A 27203-nucleotide genomic window follows, 5' to 3' on the forward strand; every position below is an offset into this window, starting at 1 on the left:
CATAGTGGGTCAGTTAAGCTTTATTGGTCTGCCAGAGCAGATTACCATTTTATTTAACCAGAGAAGTGGTTTTCATTGTCATTTGATTGCCAAGGGTCTGTCAGCGTTTCCATTATAAACCTCCTATTTTCAGGGATTTTAGTAGACTCGAGATTTAAGTGTTCTGGTCTGAAACTTGGCAAGCTTGATCTGAGTTCACCAGCAGATATTTTCTTTGTGAGATTTTAAAACAGTCAGCTGTTTCTTAAATTGTAGAGAAGGCGAGGGGATTTTTTTTTCTCTCGATTAAGCAGATGGGACTATTTTTTTCCACTCTTCTTATTCCAACTAGATATATGAAAATAAAAACCTATTCTTTTTAATTTTTCATTTTTTTTAAAGAGGAAGGAAGAAAGAAAGAGAGAGATTCCCTCTATCTGTTCTGTTGGCTGGAGGATAATGCCTCAAGGCTTTCCCAACCTCTGCTTCAGTGCATGATGGATGAAGTCCCACCCACCTTCTGCTGTTTCTCCTCCCCTTCACTTATTTGCCTTTGGTGTATTTACACTCTCACTATATTAAGTTACAGCATTCCTTCTCCTTACTCCATTCCTCGCCTTTGCTCTGTGAAGCTTCCAGCACCCAACTGTGATGACTCTAAGTATTTTACTGCTCTCTAAAAGGAAACTCTGGGGTGATGCAAGGTTCTTGTGGTAAATATAAATTCTAAGGATTGCCTTTATGTTGTGTCTTGCTCTATTTGATGTACAGTCCTACTTAACTGAAGAACATAATGTGCATGCTCCTCAGCAGAACACTGCAATTTTAACACTTTTTGGAGACTTTGCTGTGACTCTAGAGCCGTGACTCTACTTTCACATTCTTTTTTTTTTTTTTGCCTTTGTTTAACCAAATCTTTAATGTCTACCAAAAAAAAAGTGAAGTGTGATTGGTGCAGATCACCACTGTGGGTTTTCATGGCTGGGCTCTTTTAGTCATTTCCTGAGAGCTCAGTACAGAGCTGCCACAATGCAGGAAGCAGCAACAGGCGTAGTGAGGCTGAGCATGTCGTTGGAGAGCAGCTTGCTGTAGGTGAGGGCTTGTTCTCCTTGCTGAGATGTAGGAATTGCTGGGATTGATGCTCAGGCCCTTCAGGAAGAACCTCTGCTGTTCTTTGGTCACAGCAGCGAAGATGATTTGGGCATGAAAATGCTGAGCCAGGAGCAACAGCTATGTGACTTCTGAGTGATGAGAGATGTAAGTTAAAATCTGGAATTCAAGAGCTGGAAGATGAGTGCTTTTAAAAAGTATTACAGTCTCTCTCCCAGGGCCGTTAGGAGGTCTCTGTCGGAACAAGATGCTGGCACCACTGCCTTGAAGGAGTATCATTGGTACCACCAAATGAGAAATAAGAAGGTGAGCAAACAAGCTGTTTTGGACCCAGAGAAAGCGCTCGGAGCATACAGGTGGCAAACACATCCTCGTCTTCCCTGGAGGATAAGCAAAAGAGCACGCTCTTGCAGCCTTAGAGGGGAAGGTAATGATTCGAGTCTTGTCAAAAGTTCTGCGAGCATGGATGCTACCAGCGCCGAAGATCTCCAACAAGATTCAACGGAGATGCTTTTCCAGGCGAGGACCAGATCGCTGCGGGTTCCCTTCAACCGCTCTCTGTCCGAACCCGTGCCACACTCTGCGAGCAGGAATGCCAAGCCCTTTCTGCAGGCGGTGCGCTCTGTGGATTGCGAGCAGCACGGCTATTTTGTCCGTGGCATCTTCTCAACTCTTTCAAGTGGCTTTTCAAAGATAATAAATCAAAGAGGGGAGCAGCCCCAAAGTGAGTCACTGGAGTGGAAAACAGATGATAGTCAAATTGACCTGTGCACAGGTAATGGACTCTGTTCTGTTATGTTCTATTTGTGTTGCAGGTGTGTATAATTATTTTATGGGTTGTATCATAGTTGTTTCAACCGGTTTTGAACTTTGCTGTTTGTTAACATAAGATTTGCAACCTTCTGCTGTTCTGTCTTAAATTTAAAAAAAAAAAAAACTAGGGGGGGAAAAAGGCCTTTCCTGATACAGAAGTGGTGTGATGTTCTGGCATGTGCTTTAAAAACCTGAAGGTCCCTTTGAAACAGATGTCTCTGGAGGAAGCAGAAGCATTTCTCTCCAAAATGAACTGCGTGTGTGGTGCATACAGTCCTGTGAGCACAGCAGCCTCAGAGGAGTTGTTGTGCACTGATGGATGTATCAAGCATGCTACTGTAGATGAAGTACTAGGAGGAGAGGGAGAGAAATAAAGCAGTCTTTTATCCAGTGTGCAAGGCAGTGGAATGTATCTAATTCCTCATACCAGATTCACAGTTTTGTAGTCAATCAGTTAAATTGATGTCTGCTCTCTGTTAGATGCCAAGGACGGCAATGTTACAAAGGTTTAGCCAGCTGGGATTGAGGTCAGCAAGATGCCACTCCGAGATTCCATTTAAATCTGTCCTGCTGTTAACAACACTCATCAAGCAAGGAAAAAAAAAAAAAAGGGAAAAAGGGAGAAATTTGCCTTCTGTTCTCTTTAGTCTTTTGTGGAACTTTCCAGTGGGATACCCAGCCTGATGTGTGCGAGCGAGGAGTGAGGCATTAGGAGGAGGGGAGCAAAGTTTAAATTTATAATAAAAACAAACAGAAACCTTCCTTCTCTCCAAAACCTCTGTGCTTTCCAGAGTCCTCCAGATTATCATATTAAAACCTGGTAACATCTGGACATACTTGAGACTGTTGGAAAAGTCATTCCTATTAAAAAAAAAAAAAAAGTAAAAAAATACAGCTTGCCGTTATTATCTGCCCCCACAAGTAGCGGATCTGAGTGGTGGTGGATTGTCACTTACAGGCTTATGTTTGTCACTGGGAGCAGTCTCATTGGTTTAAAATGCAAAACAAGCAGCCACAGAGAAGCAGTGATGAAGAAGGACTATCTCCCTCAGGTTTCCAGGGTTTGTTCAAAGTTGCTACCTACATTCATTGCTTTGTATTCCTCCAAGATCTCAGATAGAATTTGGCTAGGCAGTACTTGTTAAATTGAGTGAAATACGTGGGACAAAAAATAAAGAGACAGCTACTTTGCTTCTGAATGCATCTTGTTAAGGGTTTGGTTTGTCTCCTGCTGTTGTTGAGACCTCTTGAGAAGCTGTTATTACTGCAGGCTGGTCTGTTGCTTTGGGCAGTTGGTTTGGTCTCTGCCACCCTGTATATGTCAGCAAGCTATTTTGGGAAGGTGTTCTATATGACACAAGCATTTTGGATTAAACACTTGCAATCTTTAAAGGGCAGAGCACGCTGTAGTTGCTCTTTCACACTGTTCTGGTGCTCTTTTGGAACAAATGGTTCTCTAACAATTCCTAAATGCTGTTGGTCAGCTAGGTGTTGGGGTGCTCATGGAAAGTAAAGGGCAGAAAAAGGTTATCTGTGATAAGTTACCACACTGTAAATATGTTGGTCATGAGATGAGGACGGAGCCTTTTGGCTTCTGGACCCTGAATCCTCTGAGCTAATCCAAAGTGGTTTTACAGAGGGACTCTCAGCTCAGGAACTGAGAAACAACAATGGGACTCGAGATTAAAAGTCAGACTGTCCCAGGGGAGGAAGTCATAACCAGGAAGGTGCTTGGGGAAACAAGGTTGTGCCGTTGTCATCTGCAGAGCTGCCTGAAACAGGCCCCGCTCTGAGAGGGTTAGCCTCTGCTCTTCAAGCAAACAGCAGCTGAGGTTTAAGAGGACTCATTCACCCCATAAGACATGCTGCTGTGTGGGTTATGTAGTCATGGGACAGCTAATCTCCTGTCACGGGATGTATTCTTCCTGAAGGAAGCCCGAGTTAGTTGGGCCTGTGGGCTCGGCTGGCCTGAGGCCTGGTGGCAAACTGGGGAGCTCTGGGGGCTCAGGGCTGGGTCTGAGGGGAGAACCTGCAGGCAGAGCAATGTAACCTGTTGCTGTGTTCTTCACCTGCAGCCTGGGTGCTCAGAAGTACTGAACTCTTTTCTTCTACCAAATACCTCCCAGGCTGAGTTCTGTGGGGCAGATTGTCCACAAGCAGTGGTGGTGCTTGGGTGGGCTGAAGGCATCTTCCCATGCCTGCGGTCCTGTGTACTGTGAAAGAAAAAACGCAAGAAAACTGATTGCTTTCCTGTGCAAGAGGCAGAATTTGGGAGTCCTTGTATGACAAAACCTGCGGTCTGCCCAGACTTGTGACTTGCCAACAGATAGTGTGAGACATGGGGCTTCTCCAAAGTATGCAAACAGCTTAGCTTGGAAGAGCTTGATCAAAAGTCTCCCAGGAAACACCTGTTTGGACAGAATTTTTCCTCCCTCAGGGAGATCCCTTCAGGTGCTGTTGAATGCCCAGTCCGAGAGGCACACTTTTGGAATTGAACCAGAAGAACCTGGAGGCGTTTTCTGTTGCCTATCCAAGGAGCCAAGCCCTTTAGTTACTTCATTACAGGCGTTTCCGCTTTCCTCTGAAATAGTTACACATTATCAACTCTTTTAAAAAAAGTAAAAAAAAAAAAAACTTCCTTACTGAAGCATGCCTGTCCTCTTGCATTCTGCTTTAGCTCTGTGCCAGAACTGCAAGGGCTGGGATCTCTGCGTGGCTTTGGGTAGCAGCTGCTTTGCTTCTGACCTCTGTAAACCTGGGGAAGAGCAGCTCCCTTTTGCAAGGAACGGTTACCTCCCAAAAGGGGACTGGTTGCTTTTTTGGCAGCTTGAACAGGGAAGTGGGATTAAAAAAAAAATAAATAAATCTGGATAAATATTTTCCACTTGGTCTCACAGTCTAGGAAGCGTGTTCAGACACTGCTTCATCTCTTCTTGGCTGCACATTCCCCTCCTGGGGAATGAAAGGATGCTGAACCTGGGGAGAGCTGCTCATCAGAGCTTTGCTGTGGCACAGGGCACCCTGCTGCCCATCTTATAGGAACTGTGTAGGGAAGGAGTTATGCAGCTAGCTCAGAGCCTTGGACCTGAGGGTTGTCAGTGAGCTACTGCTCTCTATTTTATTTCTGTGTATTGCCAGTGACCCTTCAACGACCCTAAACGCTGTTAAGAGTGGATTTGTGAGCAACTTCACAGATAACATTTATTTTGCTGTTCTTTCTTATCTGAATCTCAGGGCAGTGCAAGTTTAATTGGGGATTGATGACAAAATGATTCTTCAGTAGAATCAATTATCTGTATCTCAGCTTGCGGGAGGAAGAGTGTAAACACTGGTTTCTTGTATTTGATGCCCGTTTTGCTTCCTATGGGCACTCTACTGTTAAGATTTTTATAATGATACTTCCTGCAGAATTATTTCATTCACTTTTTTTCACTTGTGTGATGATATGTTTCTTCATTCTTATCGCTTTGATGTCATGCTTTAATTCATTTTAGAGGGGCTCTTGTGCCTAGAGTCAGAGAGCACAGTCTGTGTCCTCGCTTTTCTGGAATTGTTCTTTTTTTATAACTCACGAGAGTTACTCAAGCTTGGTGCTCTTCATTAATATCTCTACAGTCTAGAGTCATTAAATTCTATGTTTTTATCTTCCCTTATAAACTGATTTAGAGAGAACCTGTATTTTCCCCACTTGTAACTTGGTTTAAAGCCAAGCTGTTCCATTTTGTTAGTGATTCCCAAAATGCAAAACTATACGAAATGGAAATTCAGTATTTATTGCTCACTGGGGCAGCTTTTTGGTTTTCAAGCTTTTAGAAGCACTTTCTCATTTTAGAAGTGCTTCTACTGACTCATGTTTCTCCACCCCCAAATGTCATTCTCTATTAAGTAGTTTATTTTGGTGGGGTTTTTATTAGGGAACTTTTACACAATTAAGCTTATGCTGTAATACGTCCATTTAAGTGCCGTGTAAATGTCAGTTTATCTACATTCCCATGTGTTTTGTTGCATGGTTTAGTCTTAGTGTTTAAAGTCATTAACCTTTAATTGTCAGAACAGATTCAGAACATCACAGAGGGGTGAGGCACACAAGGGAGCATTCCTGGCACTTTGCAGCTTCGAGCACTGCTTCACCACTGTTCCCAAGTGGTTTTGATCTCAACCCAAGCCTGGTTCATCACAAGCACAGTATCGTTTACTGTGGGTGATAGGCTAATACTATGCAGATGAATGTTTATGGTCACAACGGAAAATAATTAGCAGCGATATCTGAGGCTAATAAAACTTCTCATCTGGTGCTAATTATGCTTAACAAAGGGTGTCTCTAAGCAGGTAGCTGTGCTCATTTCAGCTTTGACTGCTGATTTTTCATTCTTCTTAATGCCAGACCATTTTTTCTGAAGCCAAAACTTAACGTCCACCGGGATGAATGAGGACATTTGTATTTGTGGGAGCTATTTTCTGACTCATGAAATCATGATGGGGGAATGGCAGAGTCTCACATTCCAGGTTGCTTTTTGTTGCTTTTGTGGTCTGTGTCTGTGGGACTGCCAGGATGCCATAGTTTTTGTGCAGAGCAAGCTGACAGCTGGTGCTTGCAATATTATCTCTGATTACCTTGATAATCAGAAATTATCGCATGGGAATTAATTATCTATGGAAAGGGTAATTGTGTCCTAGAGACATCTAGTCCTCTGGATTTTCTTTTCAGGGAAGTAGGGCTTGCTTGCTTAGAAGCAGTCAAGGAGTGATAGTATGGGGATTAGGAGAGCTCTCAGTGAAGTTAAGGCTTTGGTGGGAGAAGCTTTTCCTTTGATAGCAGGACACACAGGGCCATGAGGAAGAAGTCTGTCCTTTCCAGAGGAGGAGCTGTATCTGGAGAGCAGTCGGGGCTGGAATCTTCAGCAAAGCTTTGTTTCACCCACTGATTCTCTGGGAAGAGAAATGCCAGCCTGGGGTAGGAATAGCTCGCAGGTCAGCCCCAGCAGTCTCTCTTTGCCTTTCCCCCATGCGTAATGCATAGGGAGCATGCAGAAGACGATGGAGAGAAACCCTGTTAGGTTTTTCTTAAAGTTCCGTATTCTTCTTAAAGATGTATCTAAAATGCAACCAAGTGCTCAGAAAGGGGAACTATATCCCGTGGCTCGGCTATCCTGGAAAATTCTGAGGTTCTGCAATCTTAGAAATAGGAACCTTAACTCTCAGAGACATTTGGATTCTGTGGCCAGAGGGTAAGTTCTGCTGAGGAGAAGTCGTCCTCAGGCAAAGCTCCCTGCTTTGCCTTTCCACAGCTGCTGCCCCTAATGGAGCTTGGTGTGAGATGAGAAATGCTGGTGTGCTTAAACAACCAGAGCTTCCTAGGCACGTTGACCCCTTTTTTTCTTAAAACAACAAACCCAAAAGAAAGTACTCATTTTAGGTCTTTGCTTCATTTTCCCAAATAGTAAATGGAGTACATTTGTAATGCTGACAGCGCCTGATTCAGGACTCAAAGCGATGGCATGTTAGATGTAAACAAACATGCACAAGATTCTGTGCCCTTACTTACAGCATTACTTGATTGCTTGTTCTAATTAATTTGTTTTATTTACCCTTCTGCTTTCTGTACTGGTACTCCGTGGTAGTTATTCGAAAGGCTCTTTATACTCTTCTAAAATAAATACTTTATAGTCCTGTAAAACAAAACATTGTTTTAGAGGAAGCTGTTTACATAAATAACAAGCTAATGCATGAACCTCTTGACATGTTAGCATTGAAACCAACTGTCCCCCGTGTGGTTTTGTTCTGACACAAGGGAGGCTGAAGGTAGACATCTGGTGCTTGTGGGCAGGAGAGTTCTGTGCAGGCTGATGGTTTGAGTGGGATTAAAAAATACTGTGTACAGAGAAGGTGCGAGGAAAAAAAAAAAACCATTGAAATAATGAGTTTTTCAAAGAAGCTTATGTTTAGAGAGCGACCATTCTCTGCCTTTATTCCCCATGGGGAATCTGCTGTTCTTTTTAATGGATGCATTTGGTGTAGGAGCATCCCTGTCAAAAGCTGCCGTGTGAAAAGTGATGCAGAAAGGGGTTGGATTCTTAATAGCATATGAGAACAGCTAGTGAGCAAGTGCATTTTTCCAGCTCAAATGCATGTGAGCTCTCAGCTGTTACCACACACTGATGCTGTCTGTTGGTTTGAGAAGCAGGATTCTGTTGGTTTAATGACTCCTTGCTTTGAGTGAGGCCTGAATTTTCATTCTTGAGATTTTGCGAAGCTCTCAGATTCTCCTCTTCCTCCTTCTATCTTCTTGCAAACGAATCACTCATTTTAGAAGGTAGGTACAAGGAGCTGCACTGCCAAGTCCAGTGGAAGTGGTGAGCAGGCCTAGTCCTTAATTTTATGTCTCACTTTAGCTGGTTTTGTACATCTTGTAGGAACAGAAGAGCTTTCCAGCATCCCATCCTCAAAGTATTTGCAGGTGTAATCTTAAAATCTTCTGGGATTTTCATGCATGGCTGTGATGATGGTAGGGTCAAACTTGTTCTTGCATCTCTCTCTTCCTCAGCTCAGTGACCTTAGGTTGCAGTGTTCTTCCCATTGTGTCCACGATTTATGATCCTTTTTCACAGGAAAAGTGCAGGCCCTTTACATGTAGCCACTTCTAGGAATGATTCTCCTCTAACAGTCGGTGAGTGATGGGGATGCTTTGACATGTGGTTTTGATGAATTACTGTGGAAACATCTGCCAGCTTTTGATCCTTACCGCGTGTTTCCATCCTCCTTGTGGCTCCCATCAGCTCTGGCTGCACTGGTACCTAAGAAATGGTTTTGTCACGTCTCTGAGCAGATAAATACACAGATCCGAATTGCTCCCAATGACATCTCCATGCAAGCAACCCTCCTTAGGCATATTTGCTCAGGCTTGCTGGCTGTGTCCTGTGTGAACAGCCTCAGCAGGCAGTTTCCCCTGTGTGCTCTGTGGACCAGTGGTGGCAGGTACAAGTGTCTTCACGCCAGGGTTGCTGAGCACTGTATAGTGAAGGCCACTGGCTGCACTGCTGCGGCCATAAGTTTCCTGTCTAAGCCCAACTGTAGCCTGATTAGAAACACAAGCATGGTTTCAGCCACCAGCATCTTGAAATGACAGTCCTTTCCTTTGTGCGGCTTCCTGTTGATCTGCTGAGCCTTCGTATAATCAAAACGGGGGTAAAGTTTTGGGGGAAAAATGGTAGAGAACTGCAGTAACTGCCCTGAACCAGCTGCGAAGGAGCTGTGTGGTCTGTCTGTTGGTTTTCACACTTGTGACCACGACTTCCCCCCCGCCATGTGTCACTGTCACGTGCAGGGCTGGCTCCTTCTCACCATCCCACGAGATGAGCAGGGTGAGAAGCCCTTCCATCCAGAGAGCTCGTGGAATGTGCATGGCATGTGGGGAAGGATTGCTGACCTGAGCTGAGAGGTGTTGTTAAGCATTAGGAGGTTCATGTATCTCTCACTATTAAAACCTAACCTAAAGGAAATGGCTGAGCTATTTGCCCCAGTACTTCAGAAGAGCAAGTGGGATAGTGCTATGTGTGTGTGTATGTGTGTATATATATATATATTTTTTATAACGTTGGCAAACCAATGAGTGTCAGTAAAATACTGTGCAGTTTTCTTCCTCTTGGTGCCAGAGAGACAAGTGGTCTATGCATCCCACGCCAGGGGGTGCCCTGTTTATGAGCTCCTTGGGTGCTCATTAGGTGCCAGTGGGCACAAGTGGGCATCCCTGCCTCCATCTCAGCTCTGCCCGTCTGATCCAGTGCTTGTGACTCCTTTTCCTCCTCTTCATGCAGATGTGTGACTGCTGCAGCCCTGTTATAGCTGTACCACCAACAAGGTAATTCCAGCGGCAAGGAGCTCCCCACAGGCAGCCACAGAACCTGCCCAAGGAGCTGCATGTGGTGAGAGGTTGTTAGCTTCTGCATGGATATGCTCTCGTAGCTGCAGAAGGGAAGACATTCTTTCCAGGAAATACACATTCTTTCTTCATTGAAAAGTTTCTTCTGAACTTTCCACGAATGCCACATGCTTATAACCAGAAGCGAAGGCCCATACGTGTGATTTCTCTAATTGAGAAACTGCTGTTTGTGCTGCGCCTCCAAACAGCGTCCTTGTGTGTGTATGTAGTGTTTTGAATGTTGTGAGTACAACAGCTCAGCTGCATGGTGCAGCCTTTGTGCCCAGACCTCCCCCAGCTTTGTGCTCACACTGTAGCAGCTGTCATTTCTACCTCCAGACTCGTGTGTCTCCAATGTGCTGAGACAAAAAGGGGCAAAGACTGCAGACAGAAGGCAGTGTGAGTCCAGCTGGTGCACTGATGGTATTTGATTCAAATGCTTGTGCTCCATGGGGGATCACATGTTCGTTTAGATGCAGGTGTATTTATTTTAATGGCAGTCCTCTAGGCAGGCGTGCTGCGTGTGAACAGACCTGTCCTCGGAAATGAAAGCTGTAAATGCAAGAGGAGAAAAAAAAAGTTGTATTGTGTTATGTATCAAAGGACTTGTCCTTACCAAGTCACACGTTTCTGAATTGTCAAATGCATGGAGGGAAAATGTGACAGCACAGAGCCTGCCCCCAGCAGCCCAGGGTGAATTAAACACACGCATAGCAATCTCTGCTCCAAATAGCTCCTGCATGGCTGTGTAATTTGAAAGAGAAATGCTTTCAGGGTGATGATGGGTTTTGTCTACATCTGTAATGTCTCATTTGTCTGCGGATGCCCAGCAGCCTTCGCTTTGTTTGTTCAAAGATGAGCAAACATGAAACCGAATGTTCTTTTCAGTGATCAGTGGAAATCAATGTAAAAAATGTTGGTCCTTATGAGACATACATGTACACATATGTATGTTTAGCGAGGTTTGCTGGATGGATTGCTCCTAAACATACAGCTTGACTCCTTTTAAGTGCAGAGAATCTGCAAGAGGCAGTTGTAACTCAGGGACAGTGGAGTGTGGTCACTGATGGATAAAATAAAATTCCTGCTTGCATTTTAGTGGCTTAAATCACATGAGATTTCAGGAAAGAAAAAATAGGCTTATTATTTTTTTCATTATGGTGTCTAGTTGCTCCAGAGCTAGCAAAACTGGGTAACAAAATATCATTTTTGTCTTGTTCTGTTATTAGAGAGGATTTTACACAGAAAAGAGAGGTGCGTTATCATCATTAGTTGCTGCCAGCAGAACAAACAGTACTGCTCTGTAGATGTGGCGGGGAAAGCAGAGCTCCAAGTTTTTGGCAAACTGAGTAGGAAGGAGGAAATGAGCAAGATGCCATGCATGGTTTTTATCACCAGAGATTTACAAAAATAAGTTAGACATCTGTCGGGGGCTGAGAGCAGGGTACCATGCGGCTCCAGGGATGTGCAGGCAGCACAGCCTGCCCATAGCAGCCCTAAAACTCACAGCAAAAAGAGAGCTGTGCCCCAGCCAGCACTCCTTGCTGCTGCCTCTCCTCTGTTTGTCTGTGAAGGGTGTTCAGATGTGCTGTGAGTGCTCTGGCTTGGTGCTGCCAGCCTGGAGTCTGCCTGCCTCACCTGCGGGAGGAGTGGAGGGTGGTCTGTGTGCCAAGCTCTTTTATAATATGGAAGAAAATATGGGGCAGAAACCCGAGCACCTCTATTTTCTTTTGTTATATCACTAAGTGGATGTTTGTGTCTGTTTATGCTCTCATTCCGTGTGTGTTTTGAAATCTCATTGTACTCAGCGGTGGAAAATTGGCTGCCTGGTAAAGGCATGTTAAGGACAGCTATCTACAGTAGCTGGAAGGAAATGCTTCTCAAGGTATTGTCCGAGTTGGTTCTCGCAGAGTCCCTGAGGGACGTGAACTTTTCTTACCTTCTCCACCCATCTTCTGGCAGCAGAGAGGATTCCTAGTATTGCTGTTTAAAAAGAAATGAGGAGGATAAATCCATGCTGCCCTGTAATTGTTTCCCGATAGAAGCACCATGGATTTCAGCAGTAACTCATAAACCACTGTGTTGATCATTCACACTGGGGAATCCCACAAAGCAGTGAAGTGAAACAGGTCTCCCAACTGGATGAAAACCATCACGTTCAAGTAGAAATTCCCTTTGCACTCCCAGTCTGGTTGGATTTGCTGTTACAAAATGCAGTTGCACAGCAGGGCAGCTAATTAGATGTTATCAGGACTGCTTTGGAGAGGTTGTGACCTATAAATTTCTGTTTAGTGTTGCTGTAGGAAAGAACTTTTTGCTCACTCGGCCTCCTTCAAGGATTTTGGAGATGAGCAGCAGTGGTTTTAGCCTGCTAAAAGGGGATTTGTCGTGGGGGCTTTGGGATGTCCACGTGGAAAACATTTGGGGAGGAATTCGTGTTTGTGCTTAAGGGATTTGTGGCATTAGTGCTCAGCATCAGAGAAATCAGCAAAGTGAGCAGCAAAAGGTTTAGTCCCTGCGTGCTGGGTGTGTTGCAGGCGTTGGGGATGGAACAGGAGTGGTGTGGGCGCTGTGATGGGAGCTTTGGGAGGAGGATGTGGGGTTCCCTTTCTTCAGGGCAGCCCAGCCTGCCTGAGAGAGAAGGAACGTGTTACAAAGAGGGAAAACCCAGTGTGCCTAAGAATACCTGAAATACTGCATCCCAGCTACGGATCCCCTTTAATTAGCTAGACCGTCATCAAAGGATGCATTAATCACACTCGTTTGAGTTTCCAGCAGCACAGTAAACCTGCTTCACCTGCTTTGGTGCTATGTCAGGATCACTGCTCCCAGCACCACTAAGGTGTCCCACTGAGCTGCCTGCACCAGCACCTCCCCTGGCACTGGGATCTCCCAGCACTTGCAGCTTCTCTGCTCTGGTACTGCTATTTCTCCTGCTGCCTCTTCTCAGCTGCTTTCCTTCAGCATGGCTAAGAGGAGACAAGAAGAAAGAAATGGTCCTCCATCAAATTGCTTGTGACTTTCTGATGCTGAACCAAAGTGGATTTTTATCCCAGAGCCAGCTTTCCCTCCCCAGAAACAGATTTGGCTCCTGAGTTGATTTACAAGGGGAAGCTGGCCTTATACACCTGCATACAACACACAAGTGAAAAGATGGAGAAAGAGGTGGCACACATCATTCCTTCTCTGTACTGGGTTAAGTGTGGGATTCGCATGATTTGCAATTGATTCAGTGCTGTGCTGGCAGGCTGACTGAGCATTCAGAGCTCCTAGGTTTGGAAGAGCATCCTGCTGTGAGGGCTTTGTGATGATTATTTTTCCCATTACTCTTTTCTCCCATCACAAAAACCACAGCCACACAGGCTGGTTTTGCAGACCACAGAGGCTGTGTTTCTGCAGAGGTGCTATTAAAGAGAAGGGAATTCAGCAATCCTGATACTGTTTTGAGAAATCAGTTTTGGGGCTGAGATGGTTCAGATCAGTGGCAATGGATGAATAGATGCCTTGGTTTTTTTTTCTGAAGGGAAGCTGAAGGCTGCGTGGTATAACACAATCTGCATGTGGAAGGCAATGAGACTGTGTTTGTTTCCAGTTACTCCACTTGAACTTGCGTGGTTGCTCTTTTACCACCTTGTGTGTGCCCGTGGCTTGTTCTTGTCTTCACAGCAGTGCTCCTCTGCCTTTCCTCTTCCAACACCACCTCCTCTTTACCTGCCAGAACGAGGCTAAAGGGTCTTGAAGCCAGGCAGTGTCTGCTGGATGGTGCCTTGCTGGCAAGGCTGGAGAACAAAGCTGTGTTTGCATGTATTTCTAGCTTTGACCACAGGTACATTATAATCTTGTGCAACCAAAAAATAAGCAGGAACTGAAAAGTCTTTGCTTTTAAATTGCTTATTCTTTTTCAAATTTGTTTTCTTTTTCCAAAGCTGCCTTGGGCCAAGTCCTTTTTAGGTTCAGGATGCTTCTCCTCAGCCTCCTTCCTGCACTGCTGTGGGTCGGCTGCAAGGAATAAAGATGCAAGAGCAACCAGAGCAGGCTGCTTGCTGCTGGAGAGACTGCGAGGTGCAGATTAGGGTGGGTGGGAGTAAGCATTACAGAGAGCAGAACGGGGGAAGGGTGTCGAGCTGGGTGAGAAAAGGATCTTACATTAATTAAGAGGAGAAACTGCAGATTTTGTCTCCCAAGAATAATTAACTTTTCTGCTGTTCTTCATTTCCCACTTCCTAAAGCTCTCGCGAAAGCTTCTCCTTGCTTTAGGGAGAAGTGTCACTTGAGAATCTTCTCAGAACTTGGCAGCTCGGTAATAAGGGCATGTAATCTTTTATAATCCTCTCTTCAGGTTTGTAATATCCATTTCTGTTTTGAGGTTCCAAAGCGTTTTGTAGGCCAAGTGGGATTTAACCGAGAGAAACACATACTTAATATTCAGGAGCAAAGACTCCTGGTCCTGGACAAAGAATGAGCACTGAATGAGAAGGAAGGAAAACCTGCTCAGCATTGCAGGCAGGGTCACGGCGATGGCTTTGAGCGGCCACAGGAGGTTTGCAGCCCTGCTGACTAGCCTGGGAACCAAGCTGGTTTTTTTCCACGGAGTGCAGCTTCTCTGCGGGTGATGTCATGGGATTGCCCAAGCCCTACAAGGAGGTGTTTGTCTGCAGGCTGGGCTGAGCCCGGAGCTCACCTGCACGATTCCTAAGGTTCCCACCAGGATCACGTTGTGTTTCCTGGTTCCACCCATCGATGCGCATCAATGACTGCATGCTTTGGGGTCCTGGCATGGATCCATCAGAGAAGATGCTAACTTCTCTTAGCACACGCATCTTCCATGCTGTCTCTCACAAACCTGGCTGTGATGTATGAGAAAAGGAACAGAGGGGAGAGGCAAGGCTCAATTACCCTCCGCAAGTTTAGCGATAGGCTGTGCGGAGCGTAAGAGGCTTAGCGCAGCTCAGCAGAGTTCAAGCTAATTGGCAGCTTTAAACTGCTATTAAGAGCTTCCACACCTTTTGCACGGTGACAGCAAACTGGTGCAGCTTTCTGCTTTCTAATCAGAATTACCCTGCCAGACCAATTTTAGCTTTATGCCTAATTTTGCTTTTGCAGCTAGCTCCTTAGCTCTCATTTTTAGGACTTGCAGGAAAGCTTCGAACTGTTGGCGCACTCAGCATCTGCTAGCTGAACAACTCGTAAGATTTTAAGACTTGTGGTTTCTTTTTTTGGAATGTCTCCATGATTTTTATTTTTTTTTTTCCTTCTGAAAAGGAAAATCTCAGTGAAATCTCAGATCACGTGGCTGCGTCCTCGTGGCCAAACTGCATTTGCACACTAGGGCTTGTGCTGCGGACGCTGCCATTAGGGGCTGAGGGTAGTGTCATTCCCAGTTTTGGGAAGGTTTGGGTTTGAGCTGTGTGTGTGCGATGGTGGAACAAGAGTGGAGTCTTGGCTCGTTTCATAGCATACGCCCAGCCCCAGTGTGAAAATTACTGAGCTTTTGATAAGCAAAGTGGTGATGTTGCCAGCATAGGGCAGATGTTCTGACTGGGGAGTGAGAAAATCAGCTGGCTGGGAGGTGGGCTGGGTGAGCCAACCTGCTGCATCTCTGCAAACAAGTCACAGTGCAAGAGTGAGGGGGTTGGAGCAATGTTAACAAGAGGAGAAGCAGCGAGAACTCATCCTTCTGGAGGATGCTAGATTTAATAAGCTGTACCATCCTGGGGTTTTTCTCTTGTTTGTTGCAAAGGAGACAGCCCTTGGCTGGCTCGCAGCATCATTAGACATTCACTGATCTGATGCCTTAGCCTCTCCCATGTAAAAATCTTTCCTTACATTTTAATGCAGGAAACTGGAGAATCTGACCTGTAGCTCTGGTCTGCTGGGTAAAACTTTGCTCACTTCAGCTTTCTGGGGTTAGTCACATTGTCCCTGTGCTGAGGTGAGGCTGCTGTTGTTGGGGAATTCAGAGCTGGAAGGCCAAGCCTTCCTCACCCCACTGCAGATCCTACCACAGCTTTCCAGCAGCTAGAGGGAAAAAGCTCCAAACTCCATGTCTAAACAGTGAGAAGCAACTACCTCCAGCATTCTCATCTTGAAGCATTAAGAGATTCTTCCACCCAGAAGTGGTGCACTGGTAGTGGGGAAGGGGAAGCTCACACGTGGCACAAGAATTGCTGTTGTGATGCTTTCCATTAGGGTGTGAGGCATGCAAACTGCACCTGGCTAAACAACCTTTCTAACTTTCTAACAGTCTGTGGCTGATGAGATTCTCCAGTGGGATAAAGGAAAAGCAGTTCTTAGGCTTTGCCTGATCAATAAAAGAGTAGCAGAAAGTTAATGGGATTCTACTGCAAGATTGGCCAATGCTAGAAGGATTAACGATCTTGTAAAGAACTTGTGCCAAATGCATTGATATCTGAGAAAGTCATGGTGCTGCTTGTAAGTTCTGCCAGGTTCTAAAATACCTTTTTCATCTACTTAAACCTTTTACAGCTTTATTCTGCATAAAATGGATTTTCCAGGTAGTGCTTTGGCGTTACCCAGTTGGTGGGAGAGCTTTTGTGATCCCTGAAATCTGGTGGCTTTGCTAAGTTTTCCTTGCCTCCTACCTCTTGATATTAGGTTTCCCTAGAAGAATTTGGGCACTGCTACATGCAGCTGCTGGAAGAGAACAAGCTGAATCAAGGGCTTGCCTGTGTACTGAAGGTTGTTGCATGCAGCTATTAAATATAACAGAGAATTCACACTGGATATTTCCCTCTAACATCCTACACAAACAGCGTGCTTCTCATCCTAAAGGGTCTGCTCTTGCTTTCTGTGCTTAAAATCACACCTCCTTCACTACAGAGGTCTTCCACCTGCTGTGAAAATGTAGGTACTTCTTCGCTGGGTCAGAGCTGTGCTACAGTGATAGAGATGGGGAAGTGAGTCATGCTCCGTCTCACAGTACCTAAGACATTTCTTAGAAAACCTGCAGCCACTGCCCATGCTGTGATTTCAAATAAATTGACAAAACCAAGTTTCATTTCTTTAATGTGTCCTGATCGTATCTCTTAGTGTTGTGATTCATGGAAGCCGTTGCCCCTAGGAGCTTGATAGCACGTGAGTCTCTGGTTTAGCACACGTAGCGTGTGCTGATTTCTTTTGTAGTGCTGCCTGGTTAGTCGTGAGTATTATGTTCCCTGTGAGGGCATGGTGGTGGCTGTCTGCTTGGGGATGAGCATCCCTGCATCTTCTCCCAGATCAGTCTCCATCATTAGATGGGAAGATGCATGCGGTCTGCTTGGGTCACAAGCACGACCGGCAAGCATCACTTCAAGCTGGGAGTCGAGCTTAGTGAAATAGGAAATGTAAACAAAAGCTGTATGTATTTATTTCCAGGAGAGAAAGTGGAATTGCCTGGTCATGCCTTCCCTAGCAGCCCTCAGTGCATGCCATGCGGTCACCTGTCCCCTTGCACTGAGTAGGGCTGCTCTAGGGCCTGGGCTTGTTCTCAAATTCTCTGCTCTGCTTAGATGTTTAGATCCAGATCCTGCAGACCTTCATCTGAATGCTGTGTAACAGTCTGAAATAGTCTCAGATACTCACAGCTTTATGTCATGTAACTTTGCTGTTTATTTTGACTTGTCTTGGTAACTCCTGCAGAAATCCTGCCTTCCTACCAAGTGTAGGCTTAAGGAACGTGGCATGTTGAGACGGTGCGCTTCCCTTCCTGCCATATCTCTCCACTGAATCACTACCTTCATCACCTTCTAGAGACAGGGCAGGTTCAGTTAGAGCCTCTTAATTGCCCCTTGTCTGTCAGGAAGCTTCACATCAGTAGCAACTGAAGCTTCAACTCCTGTTCAGCAGCCTGATAAACATTCCAGCTGATGATTATTCAACCTGAGCTGCCTGCCCATGCGGATTTGTGTGGGTCTGAGTTCCGATCTCAGACAACAGCATTTACCTACAGCTCTCTGAGTCTGGTTTCTATGGCAAGTACATAAACCATCATCATGGAAACACTGACACCGGGTGGGTAGACCTGTTGTCAGGAGGTGTTAGGGCTCCTTCTAATCTTCCGTGCGTTCAAGCTTGGCCGCTCCGTGAGTTACTCAGCTGCTTGGCAGCTCCGTGCTGGAAACACGAGGAGCAGAATACAGACCCTAATAAAGTCGATGAACATTTGGCAAGTACTTCAGCAAGCCCTCAGTTTCACCACAGGAAGAGCTTGGCTCAGAAAAGGGGCTTTGACTCATGCCAGGGGTGCTCTTGTCATCGCTGGGATGGAGGTTTGCTTTTCTGTGTTTATTGATAGCAGGGAGAGTGCTTTTTGGCAAAAGAAACCGTAGATGTGAATTATGTCATTTTGTTGCTTTTAATGTAGATTTCTTGGCCCAATTTTTGCAAATTCTGTCTTTTTTGCTTCTTCTGAAGAAAAGATGCCCCCCTTCTGGTAGTGGCAGAGCTGCTGGGGGCTCAATACTGCTGGAACATTTGACATCGCTTGGAAATAATTCTCCAATCCTGCCCATTGAATCCTGCATTGTGGAACGTATTCTCCACTTGTGAATGCTCTTGGAAATGTTGTCGTTGCGTAGTTGCAGTGGAAGATTCAGTAACATTCCCATCTGATAGCACTGGTACTACTCCCTCAACTGCCATCAGTTTTCATAAATTGCCTTATCCCTCTCTGCAGGATCAGCCTGGCACTGGCTCCTTCTTTCCATCTTCCTTCTCCCAGCACCAATCGACACCTCTTTTCGATATGCAGTTGCAGTATGACTGTTCCTTCCCCCCCTATTTTTTCTCTTTATAAGCTCTGTACTTAATAATAAGGTACAAATTGTCATTTGGCTGAGAGAATGGGAGCTTTGTGGATATTTATAACGTGCCTCGTGGCATTTCAGAGCCCCGAGGAAAAACGGCACAGTTTCAGCTCTTCAGCTGTGTCGGATGTGGCAGGCGGGCAGTGGTGCTGCTGGCTTCAGCAGGGAGCAGGGACAGAGATAGGGATTTCTTCCAAACTGTTCCTTAATTGATATTAGCATTTGAAGGCGCATAAGGCACGACCTTTCATCCTGTGTGTAGTCTAACTGATTCTGCCTTCTTGAATGCCTCATTGTAGTGATGCAGAAGGAGAAGGTTTGCATCAGGCCAGAGCAGTGTATCTCTCAGCAGTGCTTGCATGCCCAGGTGTGTGGCTGTGTGAGCTCATCCCACCCAAACACCTGCAGACTCAGAGCTCTCAGTTGCTCCTTCCGCATCTCTTTTAGTACATTCATCAGTGAGCTGCTCTCTAACACCCAAGCTTGTATGAACCAATAATGTTGTATGAGATGAAAGAGAATGACCCCAAGGTGAGAAATGGCAGCCTTGATAAAGGTATAAGAAGGATGGTGAGGCAGTGGCACAGGCTGCCCAGAGAGGTGGTGGTGCCCCATCCCTGCAGACAGCCACGTCAGGCTGGATGGGCTGTGAGCACTGATGGAGCTGTGGATGCCCCTGCTCAGTGCAGGGACTGGGGCCAGATGGCCTTTAAGAGCCCCTTCCAACTCAAACAATTCCACGATTTTCAACCTTTCCCTAAAGCAATCCCAGATACACGTGGACATCTTGCTGTTACCTCCCCTTAGTGATCTGATCAGAGCTGCTAAATCAGTTTTATGGGGCATTAGTGGCAGAGGTTGGTGGGTTTTATTGCATTCACATTGGGGCCAAGAATATGAAGTGAAAACCAAAGATGAAGAACTCTGGAAAACAAAATGGGCTTTGTGAAGCAACCAAGCGTATACGTGATACTGTGCAAAGTCCCTAGGAGTCTTCAGTTTGAACTTGTAAAGTATTTCAGAGTAAGGTTTGAAGTTATAGCTGTTGGCAGAGGTTGGCTGCTCAGGCAGGGAAGGACTGAATAGGGCAGGGAGGCTGCTAGGTACGAGTGCATTGAAGCTTGTGGTTGTTGCAGGCAGCTGCCTTTTATGCATTCACCTCCCTGTGGTTTGCAAGATGGGCTGCTAGCATCTGAAAGGGGAGAGGACCAGAAGTATCCAATGCTTTGGAAAGTCTTTTACCACCAGTCACCGCTCTGTTGGGGAAGGCAGCCTCGGTCAGCCTGCAGGGCTGCCAGGCTGTGTCCTGGCATGCGTTCGGAAGGTCGCTAACACGAGATATTAAAGCTGCAGCGTGCTCCAGCAGTGACTGACAGCTCCAGACACCGAGGTGGCACGCTGTGCTGCCAGCAGTCTGCAGAACGCTCCTCCAGCACGGCCAGCCTGCTGGGCAGGGAGCCGAGGCTGGCCTGCTGCACCCAATGACTCATTGAAGTCCGGGAGCTGTTACTGCAGTTGGAAGAAGCCATTCTGTTCTTTAATCCTTCTGTGCAGCCCGTAGATCGATTGGATGGTTTGGTGCCAAAGTCTCTACTTAGTAGAAGTTATAATGCAAGTCTTCTGGGGCTGGGCAAGCTATGAGTGTAGTAGGCTGTGTGCTGGAGCTGGTGGTTCCGAAGGGTTTTGCAGTGTCATGAGAAAGGCAGCCCCGAAGCACATCGCTCCCTTACCACGCTTCTCCATCCCTATTCCCCTAATCTTGTGCTTCTCTACCCAAAGGACTGCATCCCAAGGTCTGGGCTTTGCATTTGTTGCACGCTCCTGGCTGAGGTTTTCCTCATTCTGTCGGCCTGCTGCTCCTCACTTGGGCTCCTTCAGCCTGGGGAGGCTGCACAGGGACCATGGTGGCTTCCCCAAGCCCTGCTTTTTTTACAGACATTTGGGTACGCTGGACCTGTGCAGTGCTGCTTGTGGCTGCTGGAAAGCAGGCATTGGTTGGTGTGGTGCAGGGCCTGCTTCTGAGCATCCCTCCTTCTCTGAATAGTCCTACCTGACAGCAAGGAAACAAAGAGGGATTTCAGTTCAGTTATTCAGTCACCCTTCTGTGCCTTTTCCTGCTTAAAGGTATTGGATTGCACGCTTCAGGTAATCCTCTGAGCAGCCACAAAATCCTAATGCAAAATCCTAACGCAAGGTGAGCAGGGAACCGCGTACCGAGAGCTGCTTTGCAGCTTAATTCTCCAGCTTTCCAAGTGGGCCCTGAGACAAAGCTGCTGTGAGGAGGTGGAGAGCACGGAGATGTCGCAGCTCTGGTGGTAACGAGGTGGGATTTGGAACGTGGTTCCCTTGCTGCCCTGCCGCTTGCAGGCGGCGGGTGCGTGAGGATTCAGTGGCCTCTAGTGGTGAATGCACGCAGTAGGTAAGGCAAGCGTTGTCCTCAGCCGCGTGCGAACGCTGTGAAACTCTTTGAGCAGGATTTATTTCAACACTCGTTTTGCCTTACGGGTTCCTAAAACATGTGGGGGGCTGCTGGCTTCCCGCAGAGCGAGTGTGATGGGGCAGTGCTGCTTTCTGCAGTGTTATCCCCCTGGCAGAAGCTCAGCAAGCTGCAGAGCTGGGTCACAGAGCTGCCCAGGTTGCAGTCGGTGTGCCCAGCTGCTTAGCAGCTCTGGCTCAGGGCTCACCTGCTCGGCAGAGCCACCTGCGCAGCTGCCACGCTTCTGTCTGCATTCTCCTTCCTGGTCCTCGAGGAAAATTCTCATAGTGAGAGGCAGAGTCTTGAGGCAAATTGACTTTTTAGTTTTTTGTCAGCACAGTGGTTGTGCCTGGATGGAAATGCTGGGAGACTGCTGTCTGTCGCGATTTAATCTGACAGCTTCCCTGTTGAAAAGATGCTAGGAAGCCTTTCCCAATTCAGAGCCATCCCCCTGAGGCTTCCCTCCTTTCTTCGTGCCTCCTGCCTTGCTCTCAATCTCCCCATGTCTCTCTGCCCTCAGTCTCACATAGGTTTACTAAGATGCAGAGGACATCCAGGGTCTACGTTTCTCCAAAGGAAGCAGAGTTTGCGTGCAGACTGTCACTCTCTGCTTTTGGTTGTATTTCAGTCTTCGGCGACAGCATTCGTATTCTTCTCAGGTATTGCTATTTTCATAAGCTGTGCCGTAGATACATATAAGTATTCATGGTGTGCCTCGCACTGCCTTCCCCACGGTGCCTCCCAAGATTAGCAGTTTGTCTTTTAACGTGCTGATGCTAAGTACAGCTCACTGCTCTGCTGCAGAGTTACAGAGCTGAAGGAGGGCAGCTAATGAGACGGGCTAATGACGCTAGGATCCCCATTCTGTGTTCACAGATGTAAAAGGACCACCTACGCACAGGCTGTCCTGCGGCCAGTCCCCCTATACCGAGACGACGACATGGGAGAGGAAGTACTGCATCCTGACTGACAGCCAGCTGGTGCTGCTCAACAGGGAGAAGGAGGTGAGAGAACACACGTCGGCCTTCCGTGGTAACACGGGAAGGCAGCTTTCTTCACCTCTCTTTCTTTTTTTTTTTCTTTAGTTGCTCACAAGTGTGTGAATGGGAGAGCTAACCACTTCTGTGTGTATAGCTGGCATGGCGTGCAGAGTTACAAAGCAGCTGGCTCAGGTGTTGCACAGAACAAAACGTGTGCATCCACTCGCTGCTCCCTGCTTGAGTTTTAGGCTCAGCATTTCAGCCTGCCACTGCATTTCTCTGTGCTAGCTCTGCTTTTAATGGTAGCTAAAGCCACCATGGCTACCTAAACTTCACATCAGTGCAGACATGAGCTTGTGAAAGTGTTCTGCTGGTGCCTGTGTTGGAGTGCAGAGCAGAGGAAGTGTGCAACCTTCATGCTCTGCAGTCATTTTGCTGCTGCCAGAAGGTAGATTGTTTGAGACAAGGGTTTGCCTTCTCTCTTGCTAGATCTAGCAAACAGGATTGAGTAGCCCTTGGCGTGGAATACTCAAAGCTATTACAACCTTTGCTTTAATTATAAAATTACTGTGTGTATGTGTATATAGCATGTAATACTTGGCATTGTGCCTTGGTATGAAGGTCATGTCAATATGGTTAAAGAATAGGCATATTTTAGTTGTCTGAAGCATTGTGAGCAAACGAATGGTGATAAGTCCTTTCTCAAGCATACACCACAGTATGGTTTTCTTGTTGTGTTTAATGTCTAAGGCCCTCGCAAATACAGGAGCTTGAGAAGTTGATAATGTTCCCAGGTTTGTTTGCTTAATTACTCTGCTATAGATTTGCTGTTTAAATATTTCAGGAGGAGCTATAAAGTAGGAACGATTTCAGATTATTGAAATAGACTTTATTGTATATAAACATCTATGAATTTGAATCTGATACCATGGTTTCCTGCATTTGGAAATGGCCTGAATTCTTTGAAAGCTGAGAGCGTGAGACCTGTTCCTGGTGTAGCACTAAGCATTATCCATCTTGAGCTTTGATTAGGTGTGCTTACAAGGGCTGAAGCATTTCCCTGCATGGGGAGAGTGGGAGGAAAAGGTTTAGAGGACAGCTTGAGTTATTAGAATGGAACAGCATCAGTGCTAATTTGTAGGAGAGGTAATCAAATGCAGGGAAAATTGAAGACCCATATCATAATGTTTGTTTACTACATAATTCTTTTTCTAGTCTGACAGGAATGTCACCTAAGGAATTAAGGTATCTCCTGAAGAAACCTCAGGACATGAGAAGTATTCCTAAAGCTGTGCTATACCAGCACAGCTGGGCTAAAAGGATGCATCTTATTAAGAGATGCATTAAGGAGCATAATTGAAAAAAAAAAACACTGGCTCATATCAGCAATAATTATCTGAAGGTGGTAACCATGCTCGTAAGGGTTGTTAATTTTCCTTACCACTTACAGTTAAAACATTTTGCCGGGAGTCAGATGAGCCTCTTGCTTTTAGATCCTGAGGAGTAAATATGGGAACTCTGAAGCATCACTGATGTGAAGTCATTACATGTGGTATTTAAATGCACTTTGTTTTTTGCCTGTTTTCTCCCAGAAGCTGGAGAAATTCCATGTTGGGTCATATGCAGCGTGGGTTTTAAGTATAGTAAAGGAAACCTTTGTAACGTGCTCTCAAAGGAGCCTGCCAGCAATATCACAATGAGAAATAACTTGTTTTGGAGAATGCTGTGTGCAGATGAGGCAGGCAGACATGCCTTTGGTGCAGGTGTGACTCTACATGCTGATAATCTGATTTGTTTCAGAAGTTAGAGACAGATTGGCCATCCTGATTCCAAAGTAAATTGGGATTGCTCTAAGTGAAGGGGAAAAGGGAACTCCTAGCAGGCACAAGTGCTTGTGGGGAAATAAAAGGTTGTTTTAATTTAGAAATCTGTACATGCAGCAGTATACATGTAAGCCCTTAAAGAAATATAACAACTACATTGGTAGAAATGCTGGTTGAGGCACAGAGCTGATGCTCTGGATTTGTAGCTTTAATGCCTCCCAAGCAGAGGCATCCCTTACAGCTTTCCTGGAGAAGGGCAGCAGCGTGGTGCCTTATGCTTGGTGAGTCACTGGGAGGGAAAAGGCCCCGTGGCATGGGGTCTCGAGGCAGGAGAGGACAGAGGGCTGTGAGCTTGGGAAGAACTGAATGATCAAGTGTGTAGGAGAATGGGAAGGAGCCCCTGGATGAGATCCCAGATACCACCTTCCTATAAACAAGGGAAGGGGTTAAAAGCGTGAGGAAAGAGGGGGTGAGGGGAGACACAAAATGCAGAAAACAAATTCTCAGAGTAAAATGATATTTAGAGTGAAACTGTTGGAAGGGTGATCCTGGAGAATGTTTTTTGTTAACCTGAAGTGAGGCAACAGGAAGATGGAGAGGTTCCTGCTCTGAACGTGGAAACTGCTGATAGAGCAGGTCGGTCAGATTTTCTTTGGACTGTTGATGAGGATCTTAGAAACAATGTGAGGAACAGAATGATACACATCAGGAAGGGGATGGGTGGGAGGGAAGAAGGAAGAGATGCTAACAGCAGTGCCCTCCCACCTGCACAGAGCACTTGTCATCTCAAAGCTGACGTGATGTGAACATGGTGTGGGGCATCTGAGACATCTCCTTGGATTTTCTGTGCATCTGCTTTGTTTTTTCACAGAACAGGATCTAAGAAGCTCAGCTTATGTGGAATTGAAAGGGAACAGAAATGTTTGATGTTTATGGTACTTTGTAGAATCATTATACAAGCACGTATGGAAAGCCGAAAGGTAGGAAAACATGTACAATATGTGAAGAGGTAAAGAAAGGATGTCTTAATTGCTTCGGATAACTGCTAAAATGGCTTTCTTTCAGTTAAAATGCAGCGTCATGCATTGTGCAGCCTTTTATTTTAAGGCTGAGAAACAGAATAAAAGTAAACAGGGAGTAAGAAACCTTTTTTCTTGTAGCACCCTCTCTGCACACTCCCACATAGATTTATTGACAAGGCTGTTTGGACAGTGTGTGCAGACAGACTGGCACTGTGCAAGCACAACAGTAGGTTGGGAATCAGAGAAATTTGCTTCAACTTGGTCCAAAAATATCTGTAATTGCTTAGACAAAAATAGGCTGAGAGTATCACCGTGTGCAGCTTAGGTAAATATTAATTACTTGTCAGCTCATCAACTTCATAAAATGAAATAGGTGAGATTGCAGAATGAAGATTATTAATGAAGGGAAGGGACTGAGACCCAAAAAGTAAGTAGAAAGAAAATGAGCACCTGTAGGGGCGTGAGGGACGACTTAGCAAATAAGGAGGCTTGAGTGACAGATGTGCAATTATTAGAACATCTTGTGGTGTGGCAACACCTAGCAGCATCTTCTAAGACTAGGAGAACAGGTCTAGGCTGATTCTCACTTACAAATCAGTGTTTCTTTTTTATATGAGGAGGACAATTTCCCACTGTCAGGAGTGTGGATGTTTTCAGCATTGATGAAACCTGTTCCTTAGGCAAGAGCTGTGAGCACCCGCTTCTAAAGAAGGTACCATATAGGGTGCCTGCAAAAACAGAGGCATTGAAACAGGAAAAGGGAATGAGTCAGTGTCTCTGATCAGCAGTTTCTGATAGATAGCCCATTGCACAGCACTTTCATGAGGGATGTGACGAGTGAGTACATCTGGGTTTGGGCTGCTTTTGGGTTAGTCACTATCTGTAACTTGGCTGCTGTCCTGCAGGATCCTTCAGTTTTGCGTTCAGCTGCAAATGCAAATCTCTTATCGCTGTGATAGGCTGTTCCCTTTTCTCCCCCACACCCCAGGCCTCACCTTTTTGGTACCGCAAATCTGATATGCCCATAAACATGAGTTTGTTGAAGCTCAACTCAGGCATAAGATTTGTTTCAATTACCAAGTGTGTTTAATTACTTGTCTCCCAAGGTCCCCAAGAAATGCTTATCAACATTTTTAAAGTGGATTCTTAAGTCAGGATTTTAACCAGCTTCTAAATTTCTCAAGGAAGGCAAGAACTAAAGTGAAGAGCTTTATCATTATGTAACTGTTGACGTGATTCCAAAATTCCCGATTATTAATTCAGAAGAGGCCACGAATTTTCAAGTTTTTTGGTCTTTCCAATCTGAAAAAAAATCTGTCTGCAGTGGAGAAGCTCTTTTCTGCCTACTTCTGTTCTTTTTTAAAGCTCCCAGCTTACTATAAGTGGTGTTAAACGCTTGTGATGCTGTTCCTCTGTTTCATCTGAAATCTCTCCATCATCAGACTAGAAATCCCAGGAACAAGGTTTATACTTAAGAAGCATGTTCAGCAGCAGGTGAGATGTGATGCTGTTTGAGAGATGAAAGCCTGAGCTGTGAACCTGCCCTTGTTACATTTTGGAAATGACCTGTGAAACATGGTCAGGGTTGTCAGGATTGTCAGCAAGCCAGAGCAGGGCTGGGCCATTCAGGATTGCTGAAGGCTCAGCAGGTCAAAGAGCAGGGCAACAAAGCTGCACAAAAACCTGCTGGCAGCCTGATGTGCTGATCGAGCCCTGACTTTGTAATGCATAGTGGTTCCCCTCGGTCCTGGTGCAGAATTGCTCCTGATGCAGCTTGCAGAATTCCCTAGTGAAATAATAGTATCAAGTGTTTCTAAAGGCACTGTAACAAAAGCAGTCTTTCTCTGGTGAGGAGTGTTCTGCATCATATGAGTGTTACTGCACCAATAGCCCTCCTTTGGTGTGCAACCCAGCCACCTTTTCCTGTTCCAGATGGTGAGTACAAGAAGGTGCTGTGGCTTAGGGGCAGGACCTCAACCCTCAGACACTCTTCCTGCTAATGGCTCAGGTTCTCTCTGAAGATAAATCCTATCTCTGGTATGCAGCGGTCGGTTTGCTTTTGGCACTGGCTGCAGTGTGCTGTGGCCTGTTTGCTTTTCCCAAGGACGCAAAAGACCCCGTGGACTGAGCCACCAACCTCCTCCTTGACCCTGGCAGTAAGCTGTCCCTGCCCCAGGCTATTCTACCGGCCACTGTCACTCTTCTTACACATTGCTAGCAGGGTGCTTCAAGCCAGCCCTTCACCTCACTGGATTAAAAGAATGTTTCAGTCATCCTG

General features: G+C 45.8%; 1 protein-coding gene across 2 annotated transcripts in view; it reads left to right on the forward strand.

Moving 5' to 3' along the window:
- The first annotated feature begins 337 nt into the window (after positions 1 to 337).
- The window catches only part of LOC104912353, a 60590-nt gene continuing 33724 nt past the window's right edge, over positions 338 to 27203 (forward strand). Inside the window, exons 1-2 of one of the 2 annotated variants that reach the window (XR_004160782.1) lie at positions 338 to 1864; positions 21977 to 22104. Coding sequence is in view for 1 of the 2 variants with exons in the window: in XM_010715798.3 (XP_010714100.1) it covers positions 1270 to 1864; positions 21977 to 22104 (723 nt within the window). In the remaining variant the exon portion in view is untranslated. The remainder of the gene's footprint in view (positions 1865 to 21976; positions 22105 to 27203) is intronic. The other variant, XM_010715798.3, reaches the window with a different exon arrangement.

Source organism: Meleagris gallopavo, chromosome 10 (genome assembly GCF_000146605.3).
Source record: "Meleagris gallopavo isolate NT-WF06-2002-E0010 breed Aviagen turkey brand Nicholas breeding stock chromosome 10, Turkey_5.1, whole genome shotgun sequence".
Lineage (NCBI taxonomy): Eukaryota > Metazoa > Chordata > Aves > Galliformes > Phasianidae > Meleagris > Meleagris gallopavo.